Here is a 26,673-nt window from a genome sequence, read left to right on the forward strand (position 1 = left end):
AAAAAAACTAAAATTGCTTTTAAATTATTTTATCTGCAAATCAGTTTTCAAAATGACCAATATTGATAAACATAAAAATGCTTAATATCGGCACCGATAATCAGAAATTTATGTAAAAATTGAGAATAACAAGGGATCTGACAAAAACTAAAAATGCAATGATACATTTCTCAGAATCTGTTCCAATGAAGAAACAAACTCATTTACAGCACATCTAGGATGTCTATAGCATACCACAATAACTAAACAGATGTTTGGCTATTTTTAACTTTACCAAATAGCTTGCACAGCCTTAATGACATCAACCAAAAAGGGAAATCGTCAAAGCTGGTGCAAGTAAACATTTTTTATAAACTATTACAAACACAAACAATTCCATTTATGGATAACATGCACCGACAAAACTATGCACAAACAGACCAGAAAGGTCGATTCTGATATACATGTTAACTTCAAAAAGGAGTTAAATGTGAGAAGCTTTTACTCGCCTTGAGGTCAGTAAGGAGGCTTTCAGCTCTTAGTGGTTTTGACAGGGCGAAACACTGAAAGAGTTGTCCTTTGAACTGTGAGTTATTAGGGTAGATATGAACACAGTCAGTGTAATACATCACATTAAAAGCGCTTCAGGGCAACGAGTATTTAGGATACATAGCTCTCTACATCTGAATGAACACACTCAGAGCAGTCAGATGCAAAAACTGGTGTCTCTGCGAAGACCCTGTTGAGTGCATCCCTCAGTGCTCTAGAACAAAACCACTTTGTATCGCTCTGAAAGCTACAGCGCTTCAGAAGCCCAGCGCTTGTGTGATAACACGCTAGAGCCGCGGCGGTGCGTCTAACCCGCCGCCTCAGAGAGCAAAAAAGCTTGTTCTATCATTTCAGACCCAGGAGGCTGGAATTAAACCGCCCAGGAGAGCAGCCTTTACTTTGAACATCTCGTTGTCTGTGGCTCTGTACCTTGACGTACATGACTAATCTGCAAAAAGACAAAGAATGCTCCAATTTAAGCCGCCGCTCCCTTACACCTGGGAAAAGCAGGACCGTGACATTCAAATCCAGCACATTAGTGCACGGTTAGATGTTAAAGTCCAATGAAATCACATCAAAGTATGGCACTGAAATATTCCACATGTGAATGATTTATAATAAGACATCAAATCTTTATGTTTAGCACCGCTGAACTGTCTCTTTATGGCTCGGAGGCGCAGGGGGCGGGTGATTTCTCTTACAGTATCAGCACACAAGCGGATTAATGCAGATTTTACTGACAGCAGCAAATCAAAGGCGCCGCCTCCAAACGGATCACCTTCAAAGAGCGCTTTTCTGGTGGATTTAAAAGAGATGTAAAGGTAAAAGTGAAGATGTGTTTTTAAAGTCTGTCGGTGCCAGAAAAATTTACATGGTAAAGGCTTACATTCTCATATTTATGTCAGTTAATATACTGTTATATATAAGTTTTGGGTTCATTATTTCTTTTAAAATTAATAAAATAAATAATTTGTTCAAATTTATCAAATTTATTCAGCCTTAAAATGATCAAAAGCAGAAGTAAAGACATTTATGATGTTGTAAAAGACTTTTATTTTAAACTTTCTGGAACTTACTGATAATAGTAACAAATGTTTCTTAGGCAGCCAATCAGCATATTAGAATGATTTCTGAAGGATCATGTGACACTGAAGACTAGGAGTTGACTGATATGTGTTTTTCAAGACCGATACCGATTTTAAGTTATTTCCTCTGCAAATCGTTTTTTGAAAATGACCAATTCCAGTAATCATGAAAATGGCTAATATCGGCACTAGTGTTGTCACGGTACCAAAATTTCAGTATTCGGTACCAATACCATTGAAAATCCACGGTTCTCGGTACCAATTTCGGTACCAATGCAAAACACAATAACATATTAATTGAGCAACACACAATTTTTTATTAATAAAGTTGAACAAAAATAAAATGTACAAAAAAAAAAAAACAGTGCCATTCTTTATACTTGCATAAAATTTTGTTAAATTTTTTTTTCCACAGGTTAAAAAAGGATTGTAAACATTTTAGTAATTAAATAACATCTAAATAAATTACAGGAATAAAAAATGTAAACAAGTTTCACCCAAAAGTTTTTGTCATATTTCTGCTTCTGCTGAAAAACATCTGTACTGTTGTCTGTTTTGGAGTTCGCTGGGGTCTTTCATGATCTTCCTCAATCTGCAGCTGTAAAAAGAAAATATAATATACTTAAGTAAAGCAGTGGGCTAAGTCTGACCAGATGCGACATTAGATCATTGACACCAGCAAAAATATATGAATTTTCAGTAAATAACAAACCTCAGCTGTTATAATATATTTAGATAAGATTACATATATTAAGACAAGTGTCTATCACAGATGAAAACTGCAGTATTAAAATTTTCATTTATTAGATAGCATTGCCTAACAATAAACAGTAGTTACATGGCAATTATTCTTCGTGAGGTTAGGCTAATTTCAACATTTACTAATGCATAAAATCATGTTAATCTGTTAAACATGAACAAACATGAATTAATGTTGTAAAAATATATTGTTCACTTACTCTAAGTTTATATTAGATGATGCATGAATTTGATCTTATTGTAAAGTATTACCAAACTAAACAGGGGATAAAACGTGTTTTATTTGATTGTACTTTTATTTAATCCAAACTGCATTCATATTTATTATTAAAAAGCTTTTTAAACCTGCTAGAGTTATCCAGCCAAGAATAAGTCTAGAACATTTTCTGACAGACTGATATTAAGGACATAAACATTGTTAACGACACATTTGTTCTTTCTCTAACACATATATTTTGGATACACAAGTCATTTGTGTAAAAAATAGTAAATACATCATGTCCTTATTTTTTTACTCTAACAAATGTTATAGGAGCGTTGTTTCAAATTCATTAAGGCCAGCATATTAGCGTTAGCCGCGCTAATGCTAACGATTCACTACACAAACGGTGATGTTTATTTCAGTCTGACATTCAAATTAAAATATGCAGTAATGTTCGTGACAGAAGCTCTAAATATGAAATTAAAATGAAACTTACCTTGCTTGAACTCTTTCATTTGATCGCGGAGTCGGTCTTTGAGGTGTTTTGTCCTTTCGAGAGAACCTAGACGACATCTTTGCAAATAGTTTTTTGATGATCTATGATGTTCGCTTTGTTCAGCCGCAAATCCAAAATATTTGGAGTAAGTCTGGCTCTTGTTTGTCAACAAGTGGATTCAGAGCCGCGGCATCAGCAGCACCACAGGTGCTTTAATGAAGAGAGCGCAACTGCGCAGTGCGTGTGTGCGCACCTTTTGTATAGCGTATCAAGAACCGGGTTGACCCGGATAGTCGGTACCACCGGTACTTAAGAAAACCAGGTACCGTAACGTTTAAATTTTTTTAGTACCGACTTGGTACCGAAGTACCGGGACTTTTGACAACACTAATCGGCACCGATAATCGGAAATGAATGTCAAAATTAAGAATAACAGGGACTGTGACAAAAACTAAAACTGCTTTAAAATTATTTTATTGGCAAATCAGTTTAGAAAGTTACCAATACCGATAATCAAAAATGCTTAATATCGGCACCGATAATCAGAAATTAATAATAAAATTAAAAATAACAAGGGCTCTGACAAAAATCTAAAAATGTTTTTTAAATGATTTTATCTGCAAATCGTTTTTTTTTAATGACCAACACCGATAATCAAAAAAAGCTTAATACCGGCACCGATAATCAAAATTAATGTCAAAATTAAGAATAACAAGGGATCTGACAAAAACTGAAAATTCTTTTGAAATTATTTTATCAGAAAATCGGTTTTGAAAATGACTACCGATAATCATAAAAATGCTTAATATCGGCACCGATAATTGGAAATCAATGTCTAAATTAAGAATAACAAGGGCTCTGACAAAAAGAAAACATTTTTTTTAATTATTTCATAAGCAAATCGGTTTTGAAAATGTCCAATACGATAATCATAAAAATGCTTAATATCGGCACAGATAATTAGACTTTGATTTCATACCGATAATTGTTAAAATGCTTAATATTGCCACCGATAATCCGAAATTTGTGTCAAAATTAAGAATAACAAGGGATCTGACAAAAACTAAAAATGCTTTTAACCTATTTTATCGGCTAATCGTTTTTTAAAAATGACCAATACCGAAAATAATAAAAAAATGCTTAATATTGGCACTCATAATCGACCTGGCCGATTAATCGGTTACCCCCTACTGAAGACTGTAATGTAATAATGCTGAAAATTCAGCTTTGCATCACAGGAATAAATTACATTTAAAATACATTTTTAAAAATATATTTTAAACAAAACAGTTTAATTTTTTTCTAATGTTTCAGAATATTACAGTTTCACTGTATTTTTAATTAAAAAGATGCAGCCTTGCTGAGCATAAGACTTAAAAATAGTTATGAGAACAGCTTTTTTTTCTTCTAAGATAAAATACTTCTGGCAAGCAATATAGTTGCAAATGCATCTGCTATTTTACATCAGCTTCATGTGTGGCCCTTTTAATCAGATCATAAAGCTAAAACTATTCTTTTTATAGTACTAATTGACATTTATACAAGTGATTCACCCAAAAATGAGAGTTTACACAACCCCAGATCATTATGACTGGTGTAGCTCTGAAAGAAATGTTAAAAAATGTGTTAAAACATGTCACGCCTAGTGCATCAAGTTTAAATATGCGAAAGCACAAAAAGTAAGCGCTGTGGTGGAGATCAAAACTTTTTGTCTGTTTTTCTCATTAGTCTATAATATAAGCCATATATACTATTCGTTATACTTTTATGGTGCTTTTTTAAGAGTTTGTCATTCCCGGGCCATCGGCCACGTTTTGGAGAAGAGCAATTTGGACATTCTTCAAAAAAAAGAAAAAAAGAAAAGAAAAGCAATACGGGTTTGGAACAATATGTGGGCGAGTAAATGATGCACATTTTCACTTGCGGGAAACCCATTCCTTTAAAATCTGTTTAAACATCTTGTTCGCGGTATCTCCAGATTGTGTTTTTGTTCTGGAATCTCATGCATATTCACACAAACTGTCTGTGTGCATGTGTGTGTACATACGGGCTGGTGTGAACTGTGGGGGTGAGCGCCAAAACAACAGTCTCCCTAGGAGGGGTGTGTGACATTGGCGTTCAGTTCTCAGGATGTAAAAACATAACCAGAGAGAAGATGTCATAGTGCACTCCACCCTGCATATACACACACACACACGGTTCTTCGTCCAAATATTTCTCACAGAGGAACTGGGGCAAGTATGTAGAGCCAGACACACAGACGAATGAAGCAGGAGATTCTTCAAAGCTGTGAGATCATCCCGCGATCGCATTTCAAAGGTGAACTAGCCTGCAGCTCTGTCTCTGTCTTTGGCTTCAGAGAGAGGTCATCATGGAGCGATTCTCACAGTGAGACTCACAAACACACGTTATATGTCTCAGGCCTGAGATAATGCTCGGATTCATCCAGATATCAGATGCTAGAAGTCATGCAATGGTAGAAACGTGAGAGATAGATCTTGCTATAATGTTTAAACAAATGTTTGGGGCAAGTAAGATATTATTGGGAAAGAAATTAATACTTTTTCCCATTAAGGATGCATTAAAAAGACATTGATATTGTTAGAAATGATTTCTATTTCAAATGAAAGCTGTTCTTATGAACTTTGCATTTATCAGAAAATCCTAAAAAAAATCATGTGTCAGTCAGTTTCCACTAAATTATCAAGCAGGACAACTGTTTTTATCATTGGCAATAATCAGAAATGTTTCTTAAGCAACAAATCAGCATATTAGAATGATTTCTGAAGGATCATGTGACACTGAAGACTGGAGTAATGACGCTGAAAATTCAGCTTTGCATTACCAATTTTAACATTCACATTGAAAACTCTCATTTTAAATTATAATACTATTTTACAAATGTACTGTTTTTACAGTAGTTTTAATCATATAAATAAGTCTGTGGTAAGCATAAAAAACATTAAACATAAAAATAATTGTATCATTTGGTTTTGCACTCATCAGGTTCCAAATTAAATCAATAATAATAAGCAATACCACATGGTTATTTAATATAAAAACCATTTTTGTTTTAAAAATAGTTTTAAAAAGTATTGTAAAATTACTCAGATCATGCTTTTCGATTTTTTATTTGTACTCAACAGTTAAAAGCCCTACGATCAACGCAAGCTTTTTTTGGGGGGTGCACAAGGTAATTGCGTACCAAACAGTAAAAGGTTGAAGATATATGCCGGGAAATGCGTATTGCCCCTCATATTTCTGGGCAGCTGGTAATGATATGACATCATTGGCTCTTCCTCTGACAGCTCAAATTCAATCCAGACCTGCTTCCTGTCCATTCCACCAGACGCAACCCAAGAGAATCACACACGGCTCTTCCTGTTCGACTCTGAAACAATGCTGATTTTTAAAGCCATATGAAAGAAGACGGATCTCTTTAATATCTCAGCTGTTTCTCAATTAGATTATAAGGAGAGCAAATGGAGACTTCTGCTTGAGAATAAGACACCAGTAATCTCATGCATATCCTATTTTGGCATCAAAAGTCAGATATCTCAATATGAACTCTGAGCTGAGCTGTTGTAAACGTTAATTTTATATATCTATGCTTGTATGTAAAATGCATGTCAAAAATGGTCTTATTTGTGTACAATTTTGCTTGAAAATTATAATAATTATTTTAAAAAATCTTTTAAACAAGACATTTTGAATAATGTAGTGTAAATACTTTTATCTTTTGGTTTTGCATCCATCAATTTCCAAAGAAAATCAGCAAATAATCAAATGAGATAAAGCAATACTGCTTGGCTTTTTAATATGTAAACCACTTTTGATGCAAAAAAGAAAAAGTACAAAAATAATTACTTGTAAATGATCTGAGCTGTTACAGTATACTCATTAATTTGATAGCTCTAAACTAAATGTATGTCAAAAAGAGTCATATTTGCATATAAGTTTGATTAAAATTAATGTAATTATTATAATTTAATCAATTATAGTTTTAATTAAAGATTAAAACAATTACATTTTAATAAAAAATTATTATTTCTCATAGCTATGTATAGGAAAACACTGGAGACAAAGCTGATACCTGAATGAATAACTGAAACTCCATGAATGAACCATGGACCATCAGCAGAGAAAGCAATGAATAAGCAACCTCTAAGCAATAAACCTGTCCTCTGGGACGTCCCCCACACATTCACAGCCAAACACTGGGTCTTCCCAAAGACTTAAGACAGACAGGTTGCAGCCTTCCGTCATAACAGTACAAAAACAAACCAACAGATTTACATATTTTACATAGTCACCCACTAGCCGCTTGCTGATTCCACACCTCAAATATTCCAAGAATCCGCGTGTGTCCTCAGGTTCATCTGGGACGTGTGCGTGTGCGACTTATCTGAGGGCAAGTTGAGGCAGGCCTCGGTGTGAGGGACGCGTGGAGAAAACGCAAGCGAGGGGCAGGTAGATCCGTGAGCGTGAGGTGGTGTTTGCACAGCTGAGTAACAGGAATCTCAGAGGCGAGCACGTGTTGAACTCGGCCCAGATGCTGCCACACCCCATCAAACACACAGTCCTCACCCTCCTCCATAAAGCCATTACAACTCCAACCACTTCCTGAAGCGCTTTCCAGTGACACAGGAGTGGATGGGCACCACATGTGTCTATTAGAAGAGCTTGACTTCATCAAGACAAACAACGCTTTTTCATAGATTTAAACTGCAGGAGAGCCATATAGAGACCAAAGTACCATATATAGACCATACACTCAGAACACCCTAGCAACTAATTAGCAAAGCCCTAACAACCAATTAAAACACCCTAGCAACCACTCAGAGCACCCTAGTAACGCCCAAACAACTCCCTAAAACACTCTAGCATCCACTCAGAGCACCCTAGCAATGCCCTGACAACCACCAAAACATTCTATAACCACTTGGAGCACCCTAGCAATGCCCTGACAACCACCATAAACACCCTAGTGACACTCTAACAACTGACCAAAACAAAATGTCCCTAGCAATAACATAACAACTACCTGGAACACCCTAAAAACCACCTATCAATTCCCAAACTTAAAACTTACAAAAGCACCCTAACAACACCTTGGCAATTAACACAACACTATAGCAGCCATTCAGAGCACCCTAGCAACGCCCTGACAGCCACCCAAACAATCTACAACCACTCAGAGCACCCTAGCAATGTCCTGACAACCACCAAAAAAACTCTACAACTAATTAGAGCACCCTAACAACACCCTGACAACCACCAGAACAATCTACAACCACTTAAAGCAGCCTAGCAACACCTTGACAACCACAAACTCTACAACCATTCATAGCATGGTAGCAACACCCTGACAACCACCAAAACACTTTACAACCACTCAGATCACTCTAGCAATACCTTGACAACCACCAAAACATTCTACAACCAGTCAGATCACCCCAAACATACATAAATTACTCATGAGCGAAGACTTGTGGGTAATCCATTTGCCTATTGTGGCAACCCAATAACCTACTTAGTTTTAAAGAGAAATTGGTTTAGTCCTCATGACTTAACACTTTGAATTACAGTGAAACTTAAAAAAATGCTCGTAAACCCTGTAGATATTTTACAGCTCTTCAAGGAACTACTGCGACCAAAACACACATTTTACGTAAATGAAGCCAAATGAAGGGACTAGATGAGAGAGAGAGCATGGCAGAAAGAGAGAGTATGGAGAGGTTTTGTTTTTCCTCACAGGAAGTTTCCTGTCTGTCTGTCTTTACTTTCCTGCGTTTGAACATACGAGAATAGCCGAGAGTTCCAGTAAATGAATACATGCCCGAACAATGTCCTGGATCTTCCGTCTGCTCTCTCCTGGGCGTCAGGACACAAACACTGCGGAGTGCAAACTAAGATGCATTTCAGATAGCTGCACAGTTGCTTTGCTCAGTTGACTACGTTAAGAAACACTTTTGAATTTTAAAGAGAAGTGAACGTATTCACCAGCTCATTTAACACAGCTGCCAAAAATCCTGCTGGAGAATATAATTCCCTGTTTTCTTTATTTAGACAATGTAATTCTCTCAATTACACAAACAAACAAACTTCAAACCTGCTAATGAGCCTTTTTTCTCCACTTCCTGAACGTTTCCACAAAGTGGCAGGCCATTCTACTGACCCTGACAGATCTAACAAGAGCCCAACAAATAATCAGTTTCGCCCACTAAACTGCAACGGCTATAGACCAATTAGCCCCCACTGTTACCCACAAGCAAAACTGCAAACTGCTTCAAAGAGAATGATAAACGCAATAACACCATTGAGAACGCACAACACAGCAGGGCGTATATGGATGCACTTTATGCAACATTATTAAATGAAAACAAGACTTGCAAACAAAAACAGATTCTGGGATTTCTCTTACAGAAAGAAGGAAAACAGTAAAGTGCATCTGTTTATATTTCATGTTAAGCAGATGTGAAACTACAAACATCATCTGTAACTTGCTGTAGATGACCACTGGGAAAAAAAGAGCAAGAGCAAACAGAAATGCATTCACATTAACCTCTGATGTACTTTCACTTTCAGATACTGTCAACAAAGACTGGCTTGTATTTAACCCACAATATTCCTTTAAATCATTGGAAGAAATGAAAACCTGCAGATCTGAATGACTTTAGCAGGATCAAGCATGTGCTGACACTTTCTCTTCTGAACAAATATATTCATTTTGTAACATTATACACTATACCATTTAAAACCTTGGAGTCAGTATATATTTTATATATAATTATACACAAAATATAGAAGTATAGAAATTAATAAGTGATGATAAAGACATTTATAATGTTACAAAGGAATTCTATTTCAGATAAATGCTGTTCTTCTGAAGTTTCTATTCCTTAAAGAAACCTGAAAAATTCTACTGAGCTGTTTTCAACATAATAATAATAATAATAATAATAATAATAAATATTTGTTTTTTTAGCAGCAAATTAGCATATTAGAATGATTTCTGAAGGATCATGTGAATGGAGTAATGATGCTAAATATTCTGCTTTGAAATCACAGGAATAAATTACATTTTAAAATATATTCAAATAGAAAATGGTTATTTTAAATAGTAAAAATATTTTACATTTGTACAGTTTTTGCTGTACTTTAAATCAAATAAATGCAGGCTTGATGAGCAGAAGGGACTTCTTTAAAAAACATTAAAAATCTTACTGTTCAAAAACTTTTGACTGGTAGTGTATCAATTGTGAAAAGAACATGATGCATGGCTTTTATTGCTTTTTTTTTTAAAACTCAGCATCATCAAATCAGGTAATATGTGACCCTGGACCACAAAACCAGTCATAAGTGTAAATTTGTCGAAACTGAGATTCTTACGTTATCTGAAAGCTGAGTAAATAAGCTTTCCATTAATATATTGTTTGTTAAAATAAGACAATGCTTGTCTGAGATACAACTATTTGAAAACCTGGAATCTGAGGGTGCAAAAAATTGAAATATTGAGAAAATTGCCTTAAAAGTTGTCCAAATGAAGTTCTTAGCTATGCATATTACTAATCAAAAATCAAGTTTTTATATATTTATGGTAGAAAATTTACAAAATATCTTCATGGAACATGATCTTTAACTTGTATGCTAATGATTTTTGGCATACAAGAAAAATCGATAATTTTGACCCATACAATGTATTTTTGGCTATTGATACAAATATACCCGTGCTACTTAAGGCTGGTTTTGTGGTCCAGGGACACATATTATTTTTGCAAATCAGCAGATTTTGCTGTGTTACATGCACAAGTACACAATACAACTTAACTAAAACCAGATTTAAAGCATGCACTCATTTATGACTAACATGGTTGCATTGACCAGAGGTTGATTATTAACTAAAGTGATTCATTTTAAAAACAGACAACATGTCTGTCACGAAACCACACTCACAATGTAAATGAATCAGTGAATACTTCAACTTATTGAAACAACGTGCACATCCAAGCAACAGCAAGAGTGATGTAAAACAGACTGAGACGTCTATCTCTAGTTCTAGTTCTAGTTGAGTCTCTGGTTCAGGTTCTAATTCTGTCTCTGCTGTGAAATACACCTACGCTCCTGAGGACCGCATGCATGACATTCCTCTCCTCCGCGTGTTCACTTTGCAGATCTGCAGGGATGAGAATGAACAGCGAGTCCCAATGAGCCTTTCTCCAAAGCTCGTTCCACTAACCCACATTAGGAAGAAACCCATAGATCACCCGGGTTACCAACACAACCAACGCGCTTCATCAATACCTGAGACGCACTGTTTATCACAGGCATGCATGCAAACGCTTCTATATAGATAAAAAGAACACGTTAGTGAAAAAACAAACCAAGCTCAAGTGCTGGTTGCACGCGAGTATATATGGGTGTATCGAACGCACAGGAGCGCACCGCTCCGTTACGCGCTCCGGCGGACTGAAAAACAACATTCCTACACATGTGCCACATTGAATACAGCAGTTTGGATTCAGATTAAACACCCTCATCATTCTCTTACCGTAAAGTCCAACACGAATGCCGTTTTTAAGCGCACGGATGATTATGATCCGGTAGACGGGAGCGCAGAACGCGCCGGGCGGCTGGTGGTGAAAGCTGACTGACCGCTGCTGCTGGAGGAGGAGGAGGAGGAAACAGGAGGATTTGTGTTGATCTGCAGATTTACTCCTCTGTCAGGGGCTCACCCGATTCTCCGGCGTTTTCCGTGTGCTCAGAGCCGCCTGGCGACCATTTCTGAAATTATACGAGCAAGTGCATATCCAAAGCATAGCCTGAAGCCTAATGCTGTTTCTTATGACAGATACGTTTTTCTTTCTCCAGGGGGCGCGCAGTGGCTCAAAATGCTGAATTCCTTCATTGAAATCGATTGAAATCACAGGAATGTTTTGTTTAATTGACAAAATATTGACAAAAATGTAGTGTATTTATTGTTCTAGATCTGTAGGTCTCTAGGTCTGGATGTAAGAAATGTGACTCTGGACCACAAAACCAGTCTTAGGTAGCTGGAATATATTTGTAGCAATAGCCAAAAATACATTGTGTGGGTCAAAATGATCGATTTTTTTTCTTTTATGCTAAAAATCATTAGATATTATGTTCCATGAAGATATTTAGTAAATTTCCTACCGTGAATATATCACAACTTACATTTTGAGTAGTAATATACATTCCTAAAACCTTCATTTGGACAACTTTAAAGGTGATTTTCTCTGTATTTTGATTTTTTTTTGTCTCAGGTTGCAGTTTTTTAAATAGTTTTATCTCGGCCACATATTGTCCTATCAATAGAAAGCTTATTTATTCAGTGTTCAGATCATGAATCTCAATTTAAAAAAACTGACCCTTCACTGATTTTGTGGTCCAAGGTCACATATTGTCTCCAACCTTTGGAGACAACCTTTACCTCTAGTTTGGTAAAACACTTTTCGTGTGAAAAAACACATTTTTATTTAGCTTATTGCTTAATTAATATTTTTCTGCATCTAGCTCTGGTTCCCTTTTATTAGTTTGTCTGTCTCTAGTTCAAGTTCTATAGGTTTAATTGTGTTTCAAGGTCAGCTGATTCTCCAGTTTTTAGCTACTAATAGCCTATTGTTTATAGTTCTAGTTTTAATTATGTTACTAGTTTTGCTGTAAATTTATGTTGGCTTGATTGTAGTTCTGTCGTTGTTTTTATTACTCCGAAAGATCTGTTTTTGTGGCTAAGGGTCAATTTTATGAAATTGATATTTATACATAATCAGAAAGCTGAATAAATAAGCTTTCCACTGATGTATGGTTTGTTAGGACAATATTTGACCGAGATACAACTATTTGATTGAAAATCTGCAATCTGAGGATGCAGAAAAATCTTAAATATTGAGAAAATCGCCTTTAAAGTTGTTAGCAATGTATATTACTAATCAAAAATTAAGTTTTGATATATTTACGGTAGGAAATTTACAAAATATCTTAATGGAACATGATCTCTGAACTTTTAGCATAAAAGAAAAATGGATCATTTTGTCCCATACAATGCATTTTTGGCTATTGCTTCAAATGATCCCCTGCAATTAAGACTGGGTTTGTGCTCCAGGGTCACATATATACTGCTTAATTATTATTTTAGTTCTGACTCTAACTTTGATTCTATTACTTTGAAAGAACTGAATTTGATAAACAAATTAGACGACGATAAAATTCATTGAGCGATCACAAACGTCTGTGATTGGTCCATCCTATTCAGCGCAAAGAAAAACAACAAGTACCACGTGATTAACAGAGCTCCGGTGTTTCTTCGGCAGAGGTCTGAACAATAATTTATACTCGAGTAATTACACATTTTTTTTATTTACATTTTAACTACTCAAAAACATTTAATTAAAAGTAATTATTATTTAAACCCATCACACACGACTAAGTAGACTACTTCCGATAAGCCCCGCCCATTTTATCAATCTCATTCATGCAATGTACCATTCTACACAGATTCTGTTTCAAAGTTTGCAGCATCTGTTCAGCACAGCAGTTGTAAAGAAAATGTTTGTATTAAACGCATTAAACGCAATTAAATCATTGACATCAACAATACAAAATGCAAAAAAAAACTACTTATGTAAAATAATAATGAAGTACAGATAAATAAATCAAAACAATAAAAATGATTGAAGATATAAATCAGTTTAATGGTTAATCTTATATAAGATTCAAATTTTTAGTCTGTACATTAGTACAACAGTAACTAACACAATGCTGATTTCTCAGAGTGAATGAAATACAAGAGGCGCCAACTGCTGGTTAAAATATAATTTTTAAATATTATTTAATTTAATTTAATTAAAAAGTTTTGTATTGTTCTGGAAGGCTACATTTGTAAAAAAAAAAAAAAAAAAAACACACGTTGTGATCTTATTATCTCTGGTTGTGCTTAGTTTTATTTGTGGGTGTGTTGTGATATCCATAGTGATATCATATCACCAGAAAATGGACTTTGCACATCTTAAAAGCATCGCACTAAAAATAACTACAGCATTCAGGAAATGCACAACATTTATGTAATAGAAAATGTTCTCTCACCTATGATGAGTTTTTGTTTTGTAAGAAACCATTATAAATAATCTTAAACTGTTTAATGATGTCTAATGATTTGATGATCTTCTTTTTTTTCACTATAAACTAAAAGTTTGCAACAAATGTATAGAACAAAAAGTATATTCATTACAAAAAAAAAACTATTAGATTTACGAACATTGCTCCTATTGTCATATTATTAACTGTAAGGATCATAAATGTTACCCCCAAGGCCATCATTCACGTGCCCTATGATAAAACCTTATGATAAGTCCTGGTTACACCTCAGCAGTAAAGCAGGACTTCTGTCCCATCAAAGGCTGATTTCTTGATCTAGTCTTTGTGTTCAAACACACGTCACTGTCTTTATGATGTTGTGAGCTCCAACATAAATGTCATGACAACACGAGCAGCTGTCCGTGACTGTACAGACGATTGCTTTATGACTTTATTACCCTCCTGGTGATGAGTTTCATCACAAGCTCATTTGCGATCAGCTTTCCCTACCCAAGACCAAATCTTCACCACTGCAGGGAAACACCAGGTGCTGGTTTCAGATCAGTGACAAAGTACAACCTATACAGCACTCATTTTATGACCCCAGCAGCCACCAACACCTCACCTCCTCCCAAGATCTTCCATTTCCCAGCTAGTGACAGGACAGGAATCAAAAGGTCTGCCTGACAAGCTTGAAAACTTTCACCAATAGGGCCAACGTTACACAGAAACCATGCCGTCTGCGAAGAAACTAGCGCATTTCTTGTCAAGTGCTGGATTGTGTGCTGCTGGAGTAGTTGTATTGGGTTATGGGATGTCGACTGGTTGGGCCAATGCCGTCTTGGAATGTGGCCCAGACGGCCAAAACTTCAATGGATCCGCGACTCTCAAAACTGGCCTTTTCAATGGCTCAGAAACCAAAGACAAATGCCCCAGGATTGACGCGACTGAAAAACGACTGGCCGGTGAGCTTTAAATAAAGCTTGATTTTAATTTTGTGCATGCTAGATTATGCAATTGTAAACCTTTTATATAAGTTATCTGTAAACTAAAGTTTGAATAGTTATATAATAAGCTCAGTTTCTATTTAAGGGGAGACACTGCAGGCAAAAAGGCTGTTTTTTTTTCTAGTGTTTTTTCAGACGAGTATAAAGAAAACATCCAAAAAAACACTGTTAAGTATTTATTTTATAGCACTTTATCTATTTGTGTCAATAGATTTCAATTACAATGCATATTTTTAAAGGCCGTTTTCTCAAAATATTTTTTTCTTCTATACTGAGCCTTAAATTTCCACTTCAGTAACACTTACACACACCAAACTTACCTTTTTATTCCTGTTCATATTCTATATAGGTTTTTTACAGAGGGATTTGTTCATTTATAATTTGCTTGATTTTATACAACATTTTATTCCCCCCAAAAAAATTGTGTTTCCTGTCTTTTCTAAGTTTTATCTGAATTATGGATCAAAACTTTGACTCTAATATGTCAAAAAAATTAAACAAGAATTTTGAAACTGACTTGATCCAGTGTTTAGATCTTTGTACTAGAAATGTATGCAAATTAGCGCGTATTTCATTAAATAATGCCTCATTTGCATATTTAAACCTAACATTTTAGAAAGCTTGTAATATAAAATATGTTCGCAGTTATCGAAGGAATTATTTAACTGGGTAAGTAAGGTGATAAGAATCAACCCTAAAATGTATAAAATTAATGTTAAATTTAATTAAATTTGAATAAAACAAACATTTTAAGCAAAACATTGAACAAAAATATGTCTGTTGGGTTACAAATGAGAACAGCAAATGTACTGTACAAAAGCTGTTGCCATTACGATACTAATATGTATGCTTTAGGTACTAAAATGTAACTTTAAAGTACTAATGATGAAAATGCACCAATTAGAGGTAAAAAAATGTACCTTTTAAAAGAGTACTGCCCAAAAAACAGCTTTTGTACCTTTTTTCTGTGAGCGTTTAACATGAAAACAGAGGACAAACAGTATTTTGTCACATTGTGGTCGCTAAATGTGATTGGAACGTTATTCTGGAACCTGTATGAACTATAGGAGAACTAATTTAACAGAAAATGTCCAAAAACTTATCAACAGACATTGAGCAAAAACGATGATAAAAGTGACGCATGTTCTGAGAAACGATCATGCAGCGTTTGAGTGCAGATGCCATTCGGTTAGACATTTTGTTATCTAAACACATTCATATTGTAAATGTGTTGGGCCACATATGCGTAATTTCTATTTACAAAACTACCCTAAAATGTATAAATTAAATGTTAAAATGAAAATAAATTTTAATAAAACAAACATTTTAAGCAAAACATTGAACAAAAATATGTCTGTTGGGTCACAAATGAGAACAGCAGATGTACTGTACAAAAGCTGTCGCCATTACGATACTAATATATATGCTTTAGGTACTAAAATGTAACTTTAAAGTACTAATGATGAAAATGCACCAATTAGAGGTAAAAAAAAAAAAAAACTTACCTTTTAAAAGAGTACTGCCCAAAACACAGCTTTTGTACCTTTTTTCTGTGAGTGTTTAACATGAAAACAGAGGACAAACAGTGTTGTGCCACATTGTGGTTGTGAAATGTGATTGAAATGTCATTCTGGACACCTGTGTGAACTACAGGAGAACTGATTTAATACTTCTAAATCTTTTAAATCAACTAAAAATGAACAAAAACTCCTGCTTATCAACAATAGACAATGAGCAAAAATGATGCTAAAATTGACGCATGTTCTGAGAAACGATCATGCAGCATTTGAGTGAGGATGGCATTTGGTTAGACATTTCGTTATCTAAACACATTCATATTGTAAATGTGTCACTGCTTTGGACTATCATATATGATATTAATACTGAACAGCATAATAAAAGTAAATGAAAAAGCTAGAACTAAGATGACCTTTGGAATCTGCAGGAATATGAACCGCCATTCCATACAAATCACATGGTTTTATGCTTACGGGAAGTTTTTCAAAGGTTATGTCATTATATTTCAAATTACATAATATTTTATGTCATTTTAATTAGAACTGAATTATATATGTGTACCAAAATGCACTCTTTTCTCTGTCTCCCTGGCTCTTAGTGTTCGAACGTCTGGCGAAAATAACAGGCGCACCGATTATCCTGCACGCTCTGGTTGTCATCCTGCTGGCGCTGGCTCTTTTGGGGTCTGCAGGCAGTATTCTGGTCACACTGTACAACAGCTTCAGCAACCCATACGAGACCTACATGGGCCCAGTAGGACTATTCACATGCAGTGGACTCAGTGGTGAGCAAACACACACATTCATGCCACAAACCAAGAGATTTGAAGACTATTTTGCATTTGACCTCTTCATTTAAATCTTTTAATGTTTAAAAAGGTTTAGATGATTATAAAAGTGGTCACATTTATCACTACTCAGGTAAAATTGTGTGCAAAATTACGTTATTCCAATAGCAATCTGCAAGGCTATATGGAAGCCAGTTTCCGTCATGGAATAAAAAAAAACTAAAAAAGAGTTTCTGTCTACAACTTTCTGTGTTACAACTTTCTGTCTCACAATTCAAAGTCAATTCAGAACTGTGAGATATAAATTCGGAATTATTTCTTGTATACATATTTTTATATATAAACTAAAAACTGCAAGACATAGACCCGCAATTATAATTTTGAGTTTATATCTTGCAATTATGATATTATAGTAAAACTTTTTTTTTCTCAGAAATACAATATATAAACTCAGAATTCAGACTTTTTTTTTTATCAGAACTGCAACTTTCTGTCTCACAATTCAGACTTTTTTTCTCGCAATTCTGAAATTCAACTTGGAATTGAAAGAAAAAAGTCATAATTCTGTGGTATTCTGTTGCCATTCAAACCTTTCTCCACAGAATTGCAAATTATTAACTCTGAATTTATACCCAGCATACTAAATTCTGAGTTTATATTTTATATTAATTCTGAGATTTTTAACTTCTCGTAGTTATGAGTTTCAAAATTTTGACTTTAAATCTGAGCTGTTTCAAGTGAAAGAAACTTGCACTGACTGATCTTAAAATATATCAGTACCTTTGTTTTGTCTCATGATGCATACCAGTAATGTTTTTTTTCCAAAGGCACGTTTATAAAAATGTTTTAAATGTCCTAATTGAACTATGGCCTAATCCTGGTTTAGTCTAAGCCTTGTCTGTGAAACCAGGCCTATATCTTGCAATTCTGAGTTTATATCTCACAATTCTGATGTTTTCTTGTAAATTTGAGGAAAAACCTGAGGTAACTCTGTTTTTTTTCTCTCTTACACACAATTGTGAGACTTTATATATTACAATTCTGAGATATAAACTTAATAAATTCAAACTTCTTTCATTAAATTCCAAGTTTAAATCTCACAGTTTTGAGAATCTCGCAATACTGACTTTATATCTTACAATTCTTACTTTTTCTGAGGTAAATCTGTTTTTTTTCTTCTCTTTCTCACACAATTGTGAGATATTTAGTCAGAATTACAAAATCTAAACTCAGAATTGCAAAATATAAACTTTTAAATTTTAAGAATTGAACTTTTTTTCTTATTTACTTTTTTTATTCACTTCCAAATTTATAATTCACAGTTCTAATATCTCACAATTTTGACTTTATATCTTACAATTATACGTTTAGATCTTGTAATTCTGACTTTATATCTCACAATTCTTAAAAAAAAAAACATCATAATGATCAGATTCACAAGAAAAATTCTGCCTCTTTTCTATCCAATTTCTATCCCATAATTTTGAATTAATATCTTACACTTCTAAAGGAAAAAAGTACTTTTTTTTTTCTCTCAAAACTGCAGTCAGAATTCTGAGATATAAAGGTTTTATCTCATGGCAGATACAGGCTTGTTGAGGGTGAAAAATTTCCTCACATAGATTTCACTCATGTTCAAGTTGTTTATCCGAATTCAGTGCTCCATACTACTTTATTGACAATAGGACTTGTTTGTGCATGCCAAAGTTTGCTAATGTGTCTTACCTCTTGTCCAGTATGTGTGGCCACCCTGGCGCTGATTCTGTACGTGTCAAACATCTACGCGGGCGAGATGTTCCAGACGCTGGTGAAAGCAGCTGACTCCAATGCAAAGTTGAGGAATCCAAAAATTGCCCTACAGGTGGGGTTCTTCCTCTTGATACCGTACATCTGCTTCAACCTGCTGGCCATCCTGGTGGTCTATCTGTACGTCCACGCCGCGTACACGCGCCGCAAAGAGCAGGAGAAACCAACGGAGGATGCGCCCAAAGAGATCATGATGTACTAAACCCAAAACACAACAACTGTTTAACGGGTGATGATTTTCAGACAGGAGCTGAACTGAATCCATTAGAAACGGCAACATTAACTGTGAAGTGAATTGCAAAACTGAACTAAAAATGTATTAGTCATAGGCTATACATACAAAATAAGGCCCAAAAAGTATTTAGACTCGTAAATCCCACTTAAAATGTCATTGCATTAGATGCTTTTTGTGTTTGTTTCGTTAGCTATTTTGCTTGTGCTGTTTCTTTAAGAATAAATGCCTTTATTTTGATATTTTATCTAGTGCATGTTTTAAATATGATTTTAAGTATGGGCCACTAAAAAATTTCATTACACCTATGTTTAAGAACAATGCCATCAAAATATTGTAAAAACATTTTAGAAATATCATGTAACTACCTGAGAAAACTGTTCAAATTACTTGTATGAGTTCCTCTGGACTTTAAGAAAATTGAATACTTTCTTTTTGCATTTTTTTTTAGAAATGTTAAAATATTTAGTAATATACAATTTATAATTACAATAATTATGATATATAAACTTCATATTTTGCAATGTGAAATTCTCTCCACAGAATTGCAAGTAATAAACTCAGATTTTGTATCTAGCCTACTAAATTCTGACTTTATATCTCACAGTTCTGTAAGATAAAAACTTTTCTTTTCAGTACATACATACATATATATATATATATATATATATATATATATATATATATATAAACTAAGAACTGCATGACATAAACCTGCCATTCTGAGAATAAAAACTATAATTTTGAGGTTAGATACAAATCTTGCAATTATGATATCACAATTTTTGAAAACAACTTTGTTTTTCTCACAAATGCAAGATAAACTCCGAATTTAGACTTTTTTTTTCTCAGAACCGCAACTTTCTATCTCACAATTCAGCCTTTTTTCTTGCAATTCTGAGAAAATTGCAAAATATAAACAGAAGTTGTAAGAACTAATATATATATAAAGCCAATTCTGAAATAAAAGTCTGAATTATCATATATAAACTTCATATTTTGCAATTTGAACTTTTCTTCACAGAACCGCTAGTTACAAACTCACACTAAATACTTGTATTAAAAAAAAAAAAAAACACAAAATTTTTTTTTATTAATCATAGGCTATACATACAAAATAAGGCCCAAAATGTATTTGGACTTGTAAATCCCACTTAAAATGTCATTGCATTAGATGCTTTTTGTGTTTGTTTCGTTAGCTATTTTGCTTGTGCTGTTTCTTTAAGAGTAAATGCCTTTATTTTGATATTTTATCTAATGCATGTTTTAAGCATGATTCTAAGTATGGGCCACTAAAAATATTTTATTCCACTTATGTTTACGAACAATGCCATTAAAACGTTTTAGAAATGTTGTGTAACTACTTGAGAAAACTATTCAAATTACTTCTATGAGTTCCTCTAGGCTTTAAACCAATTTAATATTTTCTTGTTGCATATTTTATTTCCGAAATGTTAAAATATTTAGTTCTTATACTATTTATCTACTCATGCATGAAATATTACCACGAGGAAAATTGTTTATAATAAACTGTGAATATATTATAATTCTGCTGTTTCATACATTCCTCAAATATTCTGTAAATATTACTGTAATTATTTCATACAACAATAAATCTTTTTAGAGTGATGAGGATTTTGTGTTAAGTTTTTTTTATCTAATCAGAGAGGCCCAGTCTTAAAATTATTACTCACTCACTGATTCACTGTCTTTTAAAACTTGACTAATAAAATCTAATGGCTCACTATCACACTAACAGATTATGATATAAGAGATAATATCCAATTACAGGAATGTCAGGTTATCGTGAGTGACGTTATTTTCCACAATCACTGCATAAAATGAACCTTTGGCTCTTGGAATTTATGAATATTGTGTATTAATCATTAATAAGACATGTGGGGTGTGATTTGGGCTTCATCCAGCAGGGGGCAGTAAAAGTGTGTTTATTCAGCTCTCTACTGCCACCCTGCAAGAAGGAAACTCATGATTTCAGAAAAAGCTAAAGTCTTTCTTTATTTTAAAAGACTGAATTTTAGCTATTGTGTGACACAATACTGACTATCTATGATCTCAGTAATTTCACAAAATGTAGGAGTCACAGTGAGGTACAAGGCTGCTTTTAAAATTCCTATCAGTGAAATCCAATGCACTTGTCTAATTATAGTTAAAACTTAAACCATTAAAAAATACTTGAAATAAAATAAAACTTTAAACGACTTTATTTCAATTTTATTGCTAATTTTTTTTTCTAATTTTCTCATGTAGTGTTCAAATATTTTTATGAGCCAATGCTTATATTTTATCTATTACTTTTAAGAACAATCAAAATATTGAAATACTAAAATAACTAAAACTAATAAATAAAAATTCATAAAAACTACATAAAAAACGTCTCAGGTTACGTATGTAACCCTGGTTCCCTGAGGGAACGAGACACTGCGTCCTGAAACGCTGTGGGGAACGCCATTGGCGGGCCGCACTCTGAGTCATGTCCAACGTCCAATGAGAAACGGGAGTGACGTCACAGGCGCGGTGACGTCATCGACCAGGAAGTATAAAAGCACGTGCGTTTGAAGCTGGCGTCAGCTCATAGGCATGAAGCGAGCGCAGCAGGGATGCGGGAATTATGGTCCGAGACGCAGTGTCTCGTTCCCTCAGGGAACCAGGGTTACATACGTAACCTGAGACGTTCCCTTCCGGGAACTCTACACTGCGTCCTGAAACGCTGTGGGGAACGAGGTATCAACGTCCCCATAATTTCCGCACCCTGCCTAGTGTCTGCTAGAACAAGGGGGGAAAAAGACAGCGTTAGTACATTACAAACCTCAGCCTGGGGATCCTGCCAGGACATGGGTGGTAATACATCTCTGACTGTGGAGCCCACCAGATCAGAGGGAAAGAGACCTCGGCCCTCGAGCCCACGAGGTCATGTCATCCTTCGTCTGGTCTCGCAAGACCGAGAAGGGACAGTGTCTAGCAATACTTACCTGATGAGACACTGTAGTAACTCCGCCTGGTGATCTTGCCAGGACGCGAGTGGTAATCCACCTCTGTCTGTGACCCATCACCAGACAAGAGGGATAATGAGCCTCGGCCCTCAGGCACACGAGGAGAGATGTGGTCCTTTGTCTGCGTTGCAGCCAGTACAAGAGGGACACGAGAAGTGCCTGGTGATCTTGCCAGGGCACTGGAATTCATCTCTGTCTGTGATCAGCCACCAGACAAGAGGGATAGAGTAGGCCTCGGCCTTAGGCACGCGAGGCTAGGATTCTCAACCGCTGCCTGTCCTCAGACCAGTGCAGGGGGAGAAAAAGTTCCTCGGCCGTCGGGCGCACGAGGAGAGATGGTGGTCCTTTGTCTGCATTACAGCCAGTACAAGAGGGACATGAGAAGTGCCTGGTGATCTTGCCAGGGCACTGGAATTCATCTCTGTCTGTGATCCACCACCAGACAAGAGGGATAAGAGACCTCGGCCCTCAGGCACACGAGGATAGGGTTCTCGACCGCTGCCTGTCACACGACCAGTGCAGGGGGAGAAATGCTCCTCGGCCCTCAGGCACTCGAGGAGAAGTGGCGATCCATTGTCTGCGTTACAGCCAGTACAAGAGGGACGCAAGAAGTGCCTGGTGACCTTGCCAGGGCACTGGAATTCATCTCTGTCTGTGATCAGCCACCAGACACGAGGGATAGAATAGGCCTCGGCCCTCAGGCACACAAGGCTAGGGATCTCAACCGCTGCCTGTCAGCAGACCAGCGCAGGGGGAGAAAAGGATTCCTCGGCCCTTGGGCACGCGAGGAAAGATAGTGGTCCTTTGTCTGCATTACAGCCAGTACAAGAGGGACGCAAGAAGTGCCTGGTGACCTTGCCAGGGCACTGGAATTCATCTCTGCCTGTGATCCACCACCAGACGAGAGGGATAAAGGCCTCGGCCCTCAGGCACACGAGGCTAAGGTTCTCGACCGCTGCCTGTCACATGACCAGTGCAGAGGGAGAAGATGCTCCTCGGCCCTCAGGCACACGAGGAGAAATGGTAGTCCGTTGTCTGCGTATAGCCAGTACAAGAGGGACATAGGGAGTGCCTGGTGATCCTGCCAGGACACTGGAACTCATCTCTGTCTGTGATCGACCACCAGACACGAGGAATACAAGCCTCGGCCCTCGGGCACACGAGGCTGTAGAGGGGAGTCATACGCCTTTGTCTGGGGAACTTGCCAGAACCAAAAAGGGGTAAAAACTCCTTTCCTTACTCAAAGGAAAGCGCCTTTTGACCTCTTGGGCCTAGCCTTAGTGCTAGGGCTGAAGGATGACTGAGCCCGGAGTGGCTCTGAGGTCTAGTTCGTAGAATCTGACGAACGTAAGAGGTGAGGACCAACCCGCCGCACTGCAGATGTCCTTGATTGGGACACCTGCCATCAGAGCTTTGGAGGCTGCGACGCCTCGAGTTGAGTGAGCCTTGACTCCCATCGGTGATGGGAGACCAGAGGACTCGTATGCAGTAGAGATGGCATCAACGATCCATTTACTGATAGTAGGCTTGGAAGCCGGGCACCCCCTCTTAGGGGGGCCGTAACAGACAAACAATTGCTCTGATTTACGCCACAGGGCAGCTCTGTGGACATAAGTGTCTAGTGCTCTTACTGGACACATTAAGTTATACTTCCTCTGGTCGTGCTCCACGAATGGAGGAGGATAAAACGCTAGCAGCGTTATTGGCTGTGGTGTTACTGAGGGGACCTTGGGTGTGTACCCAGCTCTTGGGTAGAGGAATGCTTTGGCCAACCCTGGGGCAAAGTCAATATAGGAAGGGGCCACTGAAAGGGCCTGCAGGTCCCCAACTCTCTTAAGAGATGTCAGCGCCAACAGCAGTGCTGTTTTTAGGGTAAGCATCCGATCGGAGGCCTCCTCCAGAGGCTCGAAGGGAGGCTTACACAGCGCTTCTAATACCACAGCCAGGTCCCATGTAGGGACTCTCGGTCTTGCACGAGGCCTCAGCCTGAGTGCACCGCGGAGGAAACGTGAGACCAGGGGGTTTCTGCCCACTGAAAGGCCGCCCTGAGGGGCGTGGTAAGCCGATATAGCCGCCACGTACACCTTCAGGGTGGAGTGAGCTAACCCAGCGGACAAACGAGTTTGCAGGAACTCCAGCACTGTACCAATTGGGCAGTGGACTGGGTTTGAGTGGCGTTCGTGACACCAGGACGCAAACAGGTTCCACTTTAGGCCATAAAGTTTCCTCGTAGAGGGAGCTCTGGATTGAAGGATGGTCTCAGCAACCTCGGTTGAGAGACCAGCTTCTATGAGCTGTGCCCCCTCAGGGGCCACACCCATAACTTCCATTTCTCTGGGTGGGGGTGGCGTATTGCGCCCCCAGCCTGAGAAAGAAGGTCGCTCCTGACGGGAATCTCCCACGGAGAGCCGTCGAGGAGGGCGATTATATCCGAGAACCATACTCGGGCCGGCCAGTACGGGGCTACTAGCAGCAGCCGTACTCCGTACCGGCGCACTCTTTCCAGAACTCCCGGGAGCAGAGCGATCGGGGGAAAAGCATACAGACGAAGCCTCGGCCACGTCTGTACCATGGCATCCAGTCCGAGCGGAGCTGGAGGAACTAGAGAGTACCAAAGGGGACATTGCGATGTCTCCTGAGTCGCAAAGAGGTCCACTTGGGCTTGACCAAAGACTCTCCATATCTGCTTCACCACCTGAGGGTGAAGCATCCATTCCCCGGGCCTCAGCCCCTGCCTCGACAGGACGTCTGCTCCCACATTGAGACGTCCAGGAATGTGAACTGCTCTCAATGAGAGAAGCTTCCCTTGTGACCACAGGATGATCTGGTACGCCAGCTTGTATAAGGGGCGTGAACGCAGACCTCCCTGGTGGTTTATATAGTAGACCACCGCCGTGTTGTCCGTGCGGACCAGCACGTGACGGTTTCTCAGGTCTGGAAGGAAATGCTTCAGAGCCAGGAACACTGCCAACATCTCTAGGCAATTTATGTGCCAGGAGTGATGCTGGTCGTTCCATAGGCCTTGGGCGGAGCGGCCACTCATGACCGCTCCCCACCCGGTGAGGGATGCATCTGTCGCTAGCGTGACGCGGCGGCAAGGAGCTCCCAGCACTGGACCTTGTAGTAGGAACCAGGGCTTCTTCCACATGACTAAGGCACGTAGGCAGCGCCGCGTGACCTTGATCTTGCGGAATGGGTTCCCCCTCGGGGAAAACCCTTTGGTTTTGAGCCACCACTGCAGTGGTCTCATGTACAGCAGTCCAAGAGGTATCACGTTGGATGCAGCTGCCATAAGACCTAACAGTACTTGGAACTGTTTGACAGTGAGTAGCAGGCCTAGCTTGACCGCATTTACTGCAGTAAGGATCGACTCTATCCGAGCAGGTGACAATCGTGCCTGCATCGTGGTCGAATCCCAGATTACACCTAGATAAGTGGTTCTCTGTAATGGAGATAGCACACTTTTCTTGGCGTTGAGTCTCAACCCCAGCTTTTTCATGTGAGCAAGAACAACATCTCGATGTTGAGCCGCTAACTGTTCTGAACTGGTTAGAATGAGCCAGTCGTCTATGTAGTTGAGTATGCGGATGCCCTGGAGTCGCAATGGAGCCAGAGCAGCATCCACACACTTCGTAAAAGTTCGGGGAGAGAGCGCTAGGCCGAACGGAAGAACTCTGTATTGGTAAGCTTTGCCCCTGAAAGCGAACCTGAGAAACTTCCGGTGTTGAGGAAGGATGGAGACGTGAAAGTATGCGTCTTTCAGATCTATCGTGACAAACCAGTCCTCGGACCTGATTTGGGACACGACCTGTTTGACAGTCAACATTTTGAACTTCAGTTTTCTTACTGAGAGGTTTAGCTGTCTGAGATCTAAAATGGGCCGCAGGCCCCCATCCTTCTTGGGAACAATGAAGTACCGGCTGTAGAACCCGGCTTCTCTGCATTGAGGAGGGACCACCTCGATGGCCTCCTTCCTCAGGAGAGTATTCACTTCCTGTTCCAATACCAGAGCCTGCTCGGGGCCTACCAGAGTAGGAAAAACCCCGCTGAAAGGTGGCGGCCTGGCGCCGAATTGAATGGAATAACCTTTCTCTACAGTACGCAGGACCCACATAGAAATATTTGGCAGTAGTTTCCACGCTGCC

General features: G+C 37.8%; 2 protein-coding genes across 3 annotated transcripts in view; one reads left to right on the forward strand and one right to left on the reverse strand.

Moving 5' to 3' along the window:
- The window catches only part of LOC141297276 (receptor-type tyrosine-protein phosphatase epsilon-like), a 105,244-nt gene extending 93,509 nt beyond the window's left edge, over nt 1–11,735 (reverse strand). The window contains exon 1 of one of the 2 annotated variants that reach the window (XM_073827668.1): nt 11,622–11,735. The gene's annotated coding sequence lies outside the window, so the exon portion shown is untranslated. The remainder of the gene's footprint in view (nt 1–11,621) is intronic. The other variant, XM_073827667.1, reaches the window with a different exon arrangement.
- A 3,057-nt stretch (nt 11,736–14,792) lies between these two features.
- clrn3 (clarin 3) lies at nt 14,793–21,146 on the forward strand. The gene is made up of 3 exons (XM_073828577.1): nt 14,793–15,132; nt 17,291–17,476; nt 19,216–21,146. Exons 1-3 carry the CDS (start codon nt 14,901–14,903, stop codon nt 19,485–19,487), a joined length of 690 nt encoding a protein of 229 aa, XP_073684678.1. The 5' UTR covers nt 14,793–14,900; the 3' UTR covers nt 19,488–21,146.
- Nucleotides 21,147–26,673: the final 5,527 nt, after the last annotated feature.

The sequence above is a fragment of the Garra rufa genome, chromosome 22 (assembly GCF_049309525.1).
Source record: "Garra rufa chromosome 22, GarRuf1.0, whole genome shotgun sequence".
NCBI classification, from domain to species: Eukaryota; Metazoa; Chordata; class Actinopteri; order Cypriniformes; family Cyprinidae; genus Garra; species Garra rufa.

Bases quoted from the DNA above. Each gene is read 5' to 3' on its own strand.
- clrn3 (XM_073828577.1), top strand. From the start codon at position 14,901: ATGCCGTCTGCGAAGAAACTAGCGCATTTCTTGTCAAGTGCTGGATTG. The intron at 15,133-17,290 runs GTGAGCTTTAAA...CCTGGCTCTTAG, and splicing joins GACTGAAAAACGACTGGCCG to TGTTCGAACGTCTGGCGAAA. The intron at 17,477-19,215 runs GTGAGCAAACAC...CCTCTTGTCCAG, and splicing joins CACATGCAGTGGACTCAGTG to TATGTGTGGCCACCCTGGCG.